The sequence below is a fragment of the Pan paniscus genome, chromosome 18, assembly GCF_029289425.2.
Source record: "Pan paniscus chromosome 18, NHGRI_mPanPan1-v2.0_pri, whole genome shotgun sequence".
NCBI classification, from domain to species: domain Eukaryota; kingdom Metazoa; phylum Chordata; class Mammalia; order Primates; family Hominidae; genus Pan; species Pan paniscus.
Genome location: NC_073267.2, coordinates 34,377,215 through 34,386,942, shown reverse-complemented (window position 1 = coordinate 34,386,942; position 9,728 = coordinate 34,377,215). Strand labels below are relative to the sequence as shown.

General features: G+C 51.0%; 1 protein-coding gene across 1 annotated transcript; it reads right to left on the bottom strand.

Annotated features, from left to right (window-relative positions):
• Window positions 1-2,915: 2,915 nt before the first annotated feature.
• LOC117976149 (NADH dehydrogenase [ubiquinone] 1 alpha subcomplex subunit 3-like) lies at window positions 2,916-7,012 on the bottom strand. The gene has a single exon (XM_055100809.2). It carries the CDS (start codon window positions 4,280-4,282, stop codon window positions 4,028-4,030), a length of 255 nt encoding a protein of 84 aa, XP_054956784.1. The 5' UTR covers window positions 4,283-7,012; the 3' UTR covers window positions 2,916-4,027.
• Window positions 7,013-9,728: the final 2,716 nt, after the last annotated feature.

Sequence of the window (9,728 nt, the reverse complement as noted above, 5' to 3'; positions counted from 1 at the left end):
AATTTGAAACTACTGAATAAAACAAGACAAAAGACGTTAATTCCTGATACATAGGCACGCAGGTTTTCCTTCCCAACTTAACCTTTCAGCAGGATTTCAGAAGGTCCTTTGAGGGTTGGACACGTCTTTCTAGAGAAACAATGAGGGCCATGCCCTGGGCCCGCCCACAAATTAAGCCCCACTAAGCCCTTGACTTCAGCCCTAAAGGCCCTGAATATGCCAATATCCACCCCACCGCCTTTGGAAGGAGAGTTCAACTCTCCAGTGAGAGCAAAAGAAAGGAAGTCCACCCTTATTCATGCATTAAGTCACAAATATTTATTTAGCACCTAGTATGTTCCAGGCACTGTTCTGGGCACTGGGTATGCATTCCTGTACAAAGCAGATGAAGTTAACATTTAATAATAAAGCTGACCGGGTGCGGTGGCTCACGCCTGTAATACCAGCACTTTGGGAGGCCGAGGCGGGTGGATCACGAGGTCAGGAGTTCGAGACCAGCCTGGCCAACATGGTGAAACCCCATCTCTACTAAAAATACAAAAATTAGCCAGGCGTTGTCCGCGCATCTGTAATCCCAGCTACTCAGGAAGCTGAGATGGGAGAATCGCTTGAACCCAGGAGGCGGAAGTTGCAGTGAGCCAAGACGTGCCACTGCACTCCAGCCTGGGCGACAGAGCAAGACTGTCTCAAAACAAATAATAATAATAAAGCTGACATTTAATAATGATATACATTGTGCTCATCTATAATATGTAATAGCTAACACTTTAACAAGACTTACTGTCAGGCCCTGTTCTGACTGAGTAAACTCTTGATTTTATTTTTCACAACAAAAGGCTGATGTGAGGATGACATTTTATCTTTTTTTTTTTTTTTTTTGGGACACTGTCTCACTCTGTCACCCAGGCTGGAGTGCAGGGGCGCCGTCTCGGCTCACTGCAACATCTGCCTCCCGCGTTCAAGCGATTCTACAACTTCAACCTCCCAAGTAGCTGGGAGTACAGGTGTGCGCCACCACACCCAGCTAATGTTTGTATTCTTAGTAGAGACGGGGTTTCACCATGTTGGCCAGGCTGGTCTCGAACTCCTGGCCTCAGATGATCCACCTGCCTTGGCCTCCCAAATTGCTGGAATTACAGGTGTGAGCCACCACGCCCTGCTAAGGATGACATTTTACAGATGAGGAAATAAGCATAGAAAGACAGGCAGTTGACCGGGCACGGTGGCTCACGCCTGTAATCCCAGCACTTTGGGAGGCCAAGGAGGGCAGATCACAACGTCAGGAGTTCGAGACCAGCCTGACCAACATGGTGAAACCCCGTCTCTACTAAAAATACAAACATGAGCCAGGCATAGTGGCGCGCACCTGTAGTCCCAGCTACTCAGGAGGCTGAGGCAGGAGAATCGCTTGAACCCCGGAGGCAGAGGTTGCAGTGAGCCGAGATCACGCCACTGCACTGCAGCCTGGATGATAGAGTAGAGCAAGACTCCGTCTCTAAAAAAAAAAGAAAGACGGAAAGTTATGCTGAAGCTACACAGGAAGTGGCAAAGCTGGGTTCCCACTTTGTACAGACCACAAAGTGTACTTGAGTGTAGTAAGTGCCATCACATGGAATCAAAGACTGGAAACCCTGCCAGCAGAGTAAGTCATCCATCAGGTGGACAACCACAGAACACTAAAGAGAGATGGTAACCCTGAAGCCAAGGCTTACTGGATAAGTAGAAGTTTGCCAAGCAGCAAGGGAGGAAAGGCTATAATAGGCAGAACCGCGAAGACAAAGGCACAAGTGGGGAAGACACTGAGGCAGAGTTCAGGCTCCAACTGTGACTCTGGGCTGGGCATGGTGGCAGATGAGACTCGGTCTCAAAAAAAAAAAAAATTGTGACTCTGAAAGACTACATCAAATGGCCATTTCTTTCTTTCTTTTTTTTTTTTGAGATGGAGTCTCACTCTGTCACCCAGGCTGGAGTGCAGTGACGTGATCTCAGCTCACTGCAACCTCTGCCTCCCGGGTTCAAGCAATTCTTGTGCTGCAGCCTCCCGAGTAGCTGAGATTACAGGCATGCATCACCATGTCCAGCTAATTTTCCTATTTTTAGTAGAGACGGGGTTTCACCATATTGCCCAGGCTGTTCTCAAACTCCTGATCTCAAGTGATCCACCTGCCTCGAATGTTTTAATTTTTTTAACTAGTTGCCAACACTAAAAATAGTGGGCCATTCCAGGCCCACTTCCATAGGGCAAGGGTCAGCTGGAGTGAGACACTGTCACCTTTAGCTGCCATATGTGCTTTAAGTTCACCATAAATGTCTTATTTACTTCCTATCTCTGACAGGAAAGTCAATGTTAAATTTTTCTTTTTTGAGACAGGGTCTTGCTATGTTGCCCAGGCTGGTCTTGAACTCCTAGGCTCAAGGGAATCCTCCCAAAGTGCTGTGATTAAAGGTGTGACCACCACACCCAGCTTCAATTAACATGCATATCAGATATTGGGCCAGATGCGTTGGCTCACACCTGTAATCCCAGCACTTTGGGAGGCTGAGGTGGGCAGATCATGAGGTCAGGAGTTCGAGACCAGCCTGACCGACCTGGTGAAACCCCATCTCTACTAGAGATACAGAAATTGGCCGGGCGTGGTGGCGCGCATCTGTAGTCCCAGCTACTCGGGAGGTTGAGGCAGGAGAATCGCTTGAGCCAGGGAGGCAGAGGTTGCGGTGAGCAGAGATTGTGCCATTGCACTCCAGCCTGGGCGACAGAGCAAGACTCCATCTCAATAAAAAAATAAACGTGTATATCAGATATTGATTTTTTTTTGAGACAGAGTCTCACTCTGTCACCCAGGCTGGAGAGCAGTGCTGCAATCTCAGCTGACTGCAACCTCTACTTCCCAGGTTCCAGCAATTCTCCTGCCTCAGCCTCCTGAGTACCTGGGATTACAGATGTGCACCACCACACCCAAGTAATTTTTTTAGTAGAGATGAGGTTTCCCTATGTTGGCCAGGCTGGTCTCGAACTCCTGACCTCAAATGATCTGCCTGCCTTGGTTTCCCAAGTGCTGGGATTAGAGGCATGAGCCACCGCACCCAGCTCAGATATCCAGATATTTATTTAGTTAGTTAGTTTTAATTTATTTATTTAATGTTTTTTGTTTGTTTTTTTTGAGACAGAGTCTCGCTCTGTCACCCAGGCTGGAGTGCAGTGGCACAATCTCAGCTCACTGCAACCTCCGCCTCCGGAGTTTGCAGTTCTCTGCCTCAGCCTCCCGAGTATCTGGGATTACAAGCTCCCACCATTACGCCTGGCTAATTTTTTGTATTTTTAGTAGAAACAGGGTTTCACCATCTTGGCCAGGCTGGTCTTGAATTCCTGACCTCCTGATCCACGCGCCTCGGCCTCCCAAAGTGCTGGGATTACAGGCCTGTGCCATCGTGCCAGGAAGTTACATATATATATTTATTTATTTATATTTATATATATTTGTTTGAGATGGAGTCTCGCACTGTTGCCTGGGCTGGAGTGCAATGGCGCGATCTCGGCTCACTGCAATATCTGCCTCCCGGATTCAAGCGATTCTCCTGCCTCAGCCTCCAAGTAGCTGGGATTACAGGCACCCGCCACCACGCCTGGCTAATTTTTTGGTTTTTTTTTTAGTAGAGACGGGGTTTCACTATGTTGGCCAGGCTGGTCTCAAACACCTGACCTTGTGATCCACCCCTCCTCGGCCTCCCAAAGTGCTGTTACAGGCGTGAGCCACTGCGCCCGGCCCCAGAATTTATTTTTTAAAGACGAGGTCTCATTTTGTTGGCCAGTTTTGTCTTGAACCCCTGGCCTCAAGCAATCTTCCTGCCTCGGCCTCCCAAAGTGCTAGAGTTACAGTTACAGGCATGAACCACTGCGCCTGGCCTAGATCAGATATTTAATGCAATTTTTCTTTTTCTTTTCTTTTTTTTTTTTGAGCAGGGAGAGGTTGGTTTTCACATTTTTAGTGGGAGCCATGGGAGGGTCCTCCTCTGGCAGTGGAGGTGCTCACAATTTCTTCAGCCACTCCAAACTGGGGCCTTGGGGGTCCTGGGGGTGGCTGGGCACATCGGGCATGTTCCCATCATTGCAGACAGGCACTGGGTAGTTGTAGGGCATTGCCTCGTTGATCATTATGGAGTACTTGGTGTAGGGGCTAAGTGGGGGTAGAATTACAGTGAGGCTCCAGATGACAGAGGACAAGACCAGCACTGGCTCCTTGGCCCAGGAAATCTTGAGGAAGGTGCTGAGTCTCGTGGCCATCTTGGTCTCAGTGGTGATGACAGCGGCTTTTTTTTTTTTTTTGAGATTGAGTCTTGCTCTGTCACCCAGGCTGGAGTGCAGTGGCGCGATCTCGGCTCACTGCAACCTCCGCCTCCCAGGTTCAAGCAATTCTCCTGCCTCAGGCTCCTGAGTAGCTGGGATTATAGGCACGTGCCCCTACACCCAGCTAATTTTTGTATGTTTAGTAGAGATGGGGTTTCACCATGTTGGCCAGGCTGATCTCGAACTCCTGAACTCATGATCTGCCTGCCTTGGCCTCCCAAGTGCTGGGATTACAGGCGTGAGCCACCATGCCTGGCCTCTTTTTTTTTTTCTTTTGAGTTAGGATCTCAATCTGTCACCCAGGCTCGAGTGCAGTGGTGCAATCAAAGCTCACTGCAGCCTCAAATTCCTGGGTTCAAGCAATCCTCCAAACTTGGCCTTACCAGCATCTGGGACTACAGGCCTGCACCACCATGCCCAGCCTCTATTTGGGTTTTTTTTTTTTTTTTTTTTGAGACGTAGTCTCGCTCTATCACCCAGGCTGGAGTGCAGTGGCACGATCTCGGCTCACTGCAAGCTCCGCCTCCCGGGTTCAAGCGATTCTCCTGCCTCAGCCTCCAGAGTAGCTGGGACTACAGGCGCCCGCCACCACGCTTGGCTAATTTTTTTGTATTTTTATTTTTAGTAGAGATGGGGTTTCACCATGTTAGTCAGGATGGTCCCAATGTCCTGACCTCGTGATCCACCTGCCTCAGCCTCCCAAATTGCTGGGATTACAGGCGTGAGCCACTGTGCCTGCCCTCTATTTGGGTTTCTAAAAAAGAAAGAGGGCCAGGCTCAGTGGTTCATTCCTGTAATGCCAGCACTTTGGGAGGCCGAGGCAGGAGGATCATTTAATAACATAGTGAGATCCTGTCTCTACAAAAAAATTAAAAATTATCTGGGTTTGGTGGTGTGTGACTGTGGTCCCAGCTACTTGGGAGGCTGAGTCTGGGGCAGGGGGGTGGGGTACTATCCAAGAGGTCAAGGCTGCAGTGAGCTATGACTGTGCCACTGTACTCCAGCCTGAACAACAGAGTGAGACCCTGTCACAAAAAAAAAAGAAAAAGAGAAGGAGAACAGTTAGGGATATATATATATGTTTACTTATGCATAAAATATCTCTGGAAGAAGAAAAACAAGTCATAGCCTATTTCTGAGGAAGGAATCTGGGGAACTTGGGGTCAAGGATTGAAGGAAATACACTTTTCCTAGATCCTTTTGTATTTTAATTTTTCACTATGTGCATATAATGACCAATTTGAAAGCAAACTGACTCCTACAAAGCACCACAGCATGGTAGCTGAGGAGGGTATTATACAGGGTAAGACCAGCCACAGGGGAAGAGTGATTACTTTTGCAGTGAGTAGGGTGGGTCAGCCTTCACTGAGGAGTTGACTTTTTTTTTTTTTTTTGAGATGGAGTCTCGCTCTGTCGCCCAGGCTGGACTGCAGTAGTGCAATCTCGGCTCACTGCAAGCTCCGCCTCCCGGGTTCACGCCATTCTCCTGCCTCAGCCTCCCAAGTAGCTGGGACTACAGGCGCCCACCACCATGCCCGGCTAATTTTTTTTTTGTATTTTAAGTAGAGATGGGGTTTCACTGTGTTAGCCAGGATGGTCTCGATCTCCTGACCTTGTGATCCACCCGCCTCGGCCTCCCAAAGTGCTGGGACTCAGGCGTAAGCCACCGCACCCAGCTATTTTTTTTTTTTTTTTTGAGATAAGGTCTCACCCTGTCGCCCAGGCTGGAGTACAGTGGTACAATCTCTGCTCACTGCAGCCTCAATCTCTTGGGTTCAAAAGATCATCCCGCCTCAGCCTCCCCAGCAGCACACACCACCACGCCCCAGTAATTTTTGTTTTTTGTAGAGACTGGGTCTCATCACATTGCCTGTGGGCGGCAAGCCACCCAGGCGCCAAGGCAAGAGACCGAGGACACGAGCTGTTCCAGTATAATAAAATATAAAACAAGAATAGTTATACCAGATATAGATCTTAGATATGATTATATATGAATATCATTAATCATTCGTTTGTAGCAATTACTCATTATTCCAATATTATAATAATCCTCACTGTATAATCATAACCTAGGAGAAACCAGGCCATACAGAGATAGGAGCTGAAGGGACACAGTGAGAAGTGACCAGAAGACAAGCGTGCGAGCCTTCTGTTATGCCCAGACAGGGCCACCAGAAGGGCTCCTTGGTCTAGCGGTGACCCCAGCGTCTGGGAAGACGCCCATTGCCAGGCGGACCGTGGTCTAGCGGTAGCGAAAAGTGTCAAGGAACAACACCCGCTGCTTAGCAGACCGTGAAAAAGAGTCTCCTTTTCTCTGGGGGAGTTTAGAGAAGACTCTGCGCCTTCACCTCTTGTGGAGGGCCTGACATCAGTCAGGCTCGCCCGCAGTTATCCGGAGGCCTAACCGTCTCCCTGTGATGCTGTGCTTCAGTGGTCATGCTCCTAGTCTGCCTTCATGTTCCATCCTGTACACCTGGCTCTGCCTTCTAGATAGCAGTAGTAAATTAGTGAAAGTACTAAAAGTCTCTGATATGCAGAAATAATGGTGTAAGCTGTCTTTCTCTTTGTCTTCTCTCTCTCTCTGCCTCGGCTGCCAGGCAGGGAAGGAAGGGCCCCCTTTCCAGTGGACACAAGACCTTACCTATCATTGGAGATGACTCACACTCTTTACCCTGCCCCTTTTGCTTTGTATCCAATAAATAACAGCACAGCCAGACATTCGGGGCCACTACCGGTCTCCACGCATTGGTCGTAGTGGTCCGCCGGGCCCAGCTGTCTTTTCTTCTATCTCTTAGTCTTGTGTCTTTTATTTCTACACACTCTCGTCGCCGCACACAGGGAGAAGCCCACCGACCCTGTGGGGCTGGTCCCTACAATTGCCCAGGCTGGTCTTAAACCCTGGGCTCAAGCAATCCTCCTGCCTCAACCTCCCAAAGTGCTGGTATTACAGGCATGAGCAACTGTGCCCAGCGAGGAGTTGACATTTCAACTGAACGAATGAAGCATTTCTCAGTACAAAAACTGTACGAACAGAAGAGAGCAAGCTTGACCCAGAGCCTGTCCTGGCCAGGCACTTTAGCTGGGTTCTTGTATGTATTTATATTTTAGAGACAGGACCTCGTTCTGTTGCCCAGGCTTCTTGAGTGCAATGGTGCAATCATAGCTCACTCTAACCTCGAACTCCTGGCCTCAAGCAGTTCTCCCACCTCAGCCTCCCAAAGTGCTGGGACCACAGACGTGTGCCACTGCCCTAGCTGGGTCCCTGTAGAAGGGCAAGGGAGGAAGAGCAGGCGTGTAGAAGGGCAAGGGAGGAAGAGCGGGCAAGGGAGGAAGAAGAGCGGGCAAGGCCCTCCCCTCAGGAGCACTCTGGCCTGGGGAGCAGCGTGGAGGGATGGTGAGAGATGGCTGGGGCCAGACCCAGGCCCCACCTCTAGCCTGCTGCACATCTTTGTGCAAATTAGGAAAAGGCATCCCTTCCTCCAGGCAGAAACCCACCCCCCCCCCCGCCCAACTCTGCCCCCCGAGGCCGAAGACTTGGGGAGGAGAGCAGGAGCTGAATTTTACTCAGCCCCATTTCAGCTCTGAACAGAGGATTTCATGCAGGACGAAACGGTCACATTCCTAAGCAGAGGCACTGAGGTATGAGACAACCTGCTATTTCACATCACTCAAAACAACAGGCTTGGGATTGCTCACACCTCTAATCACAGCAATTTGGGAGGCAAAAGCATGTGGATTTCTTGAGTCCAAGAGTTCAAGACCCCAGGCTGGTCTTGAACATGGCGAAACCAGTCTCTACAAAAAATATAAAAATTCGCCAGGCTTGGTGGTACACGCCTGTGGTCCCAGCTACTCAGGAGGCTGAGGTAGGAGGATCTCTTAAGCCCTGGAGGCAGAGGTTGCAATGAGTGGAGATTGCACCACTGCACTCCAGCCTGGGAGACAGAGCAAGAACTGTCTCAAAAAAAAAGCAACTTCTACTGGGAATATTAAATGACATTTCCATCTGCAAATTACCCTTAACTGGGCCTAGAACATAGTAGGCATGAATAAATGACCTTTTCTCTCTCACTCGTCCTTCAAGATGTACTGCTTCAAGCAAGAAATAATTGCTTTATTATCTCCTTGGGCAGTGCCCAGGACAGGAAGTGCCCCTGTCTGCATGGGGCCCACTCAGATTTTGTGTCTCTAGGAGAGGTTGTCATGGTAAACAGACTGGGAAAGTAAATGCTGGGCAGATAATTGGCCTGTGCTAAGAAAAGACCTGCTTGGACCAGCTAGAAAAGAGCAACACAGGACAATAGTGGAGGGAAGGTCAGCAGATAAACAAGTGAACAAAGGTCTCTGGTTTTCCTAGGCAGAGTGTTTGTGTCCCTGGGTACTTGAGATTAGGGAGTGGTGATGACTCTTAACGAGCATGCTGCCTTCAATCATCTGTTTAACAAAGCACATCTTGCACCGCCCTTAATCCATTTAACCCTGAGTGGACACAGCACATGTTTCAGAGAGCACAGGGTTGGGGGTAAGGTCACAGATCAACAGGATCCCAAGGCAGAAGAATCTTTCTTAGTACAGAACAAAATGAAAAGTCTCCCATGTCTACTTCTTTCTACACAGACACAGCAACCATCCGATTTCTCAATCTTTTCCCCACCTTTCCCCCTTTTCTATTCCGCAAAACCGCCATTGTCATCATGGCCCGTTCTCAATGAGCTGTTGGGTACACCTCCCAGATGGGGTGGTGGCCGGGCAGAGGGGCTCCTCACTTCCCAGTAGGGGCGGCCGGGCAGAGGCGCCCCTCACCTCCCAGACGGGGCGGCTGGCCGGGCGGGGGGGCTGACCCCCCCCACCTCCCTCCCGGACGGGGCGGCTGGCCGGGCGGGGGGGCTGATCCCCCCACCTCCCTCCCGGATGGGGCGGCTGGCCGGGCAGGCGGCTGACCCCCCCACCTCCCTCCCGGATGGGGCGGCTGGCCGGGCAGAGGGGCTCCTCACTTCCCAATAGGGGCGGCCGGGCAGAGGCACCCCTCACCTCCTGGATGGGGCGGCTGGCCGGGCGGGGGGCTGACCCCCCCACCTCCCTCCAGGACGGGGCGGCTGGCCTGGCGGGGGCTGACCCCCACCTCCCTCCTGGACGGGGTGGCTGCCGGGCGGAGACGCTCCTCACTTCCCAGACGGGGTGGCAGCCGGGCGGAGGGGCTCCTCACTTCTCAGACGGGGCGGCTGCCGGGCGGAGGGGCTCCTCACTTCTCAGACGGGGCGGTTGCCTGGCGGAGGGTCTCCTCACTTCTCAGACGGGGCGGCTGGGCAGAGACGCTCCTCACCTCCCAGACGGGGTCGCGGCCAGGCCGAGGCGCTCCTCACATCCCAGACGGGGCGGCGGG

Bases quoted from the DNA above. Each gene is read 5' to 3' on its own strand.
- LOC117976149 (XM_055100809.2), bottom strand. From the start codon at position 4,282: ATGGCCACGAGACTCAGCACCTTCCTCAAGATTTCCTGGGCCAAGGAG.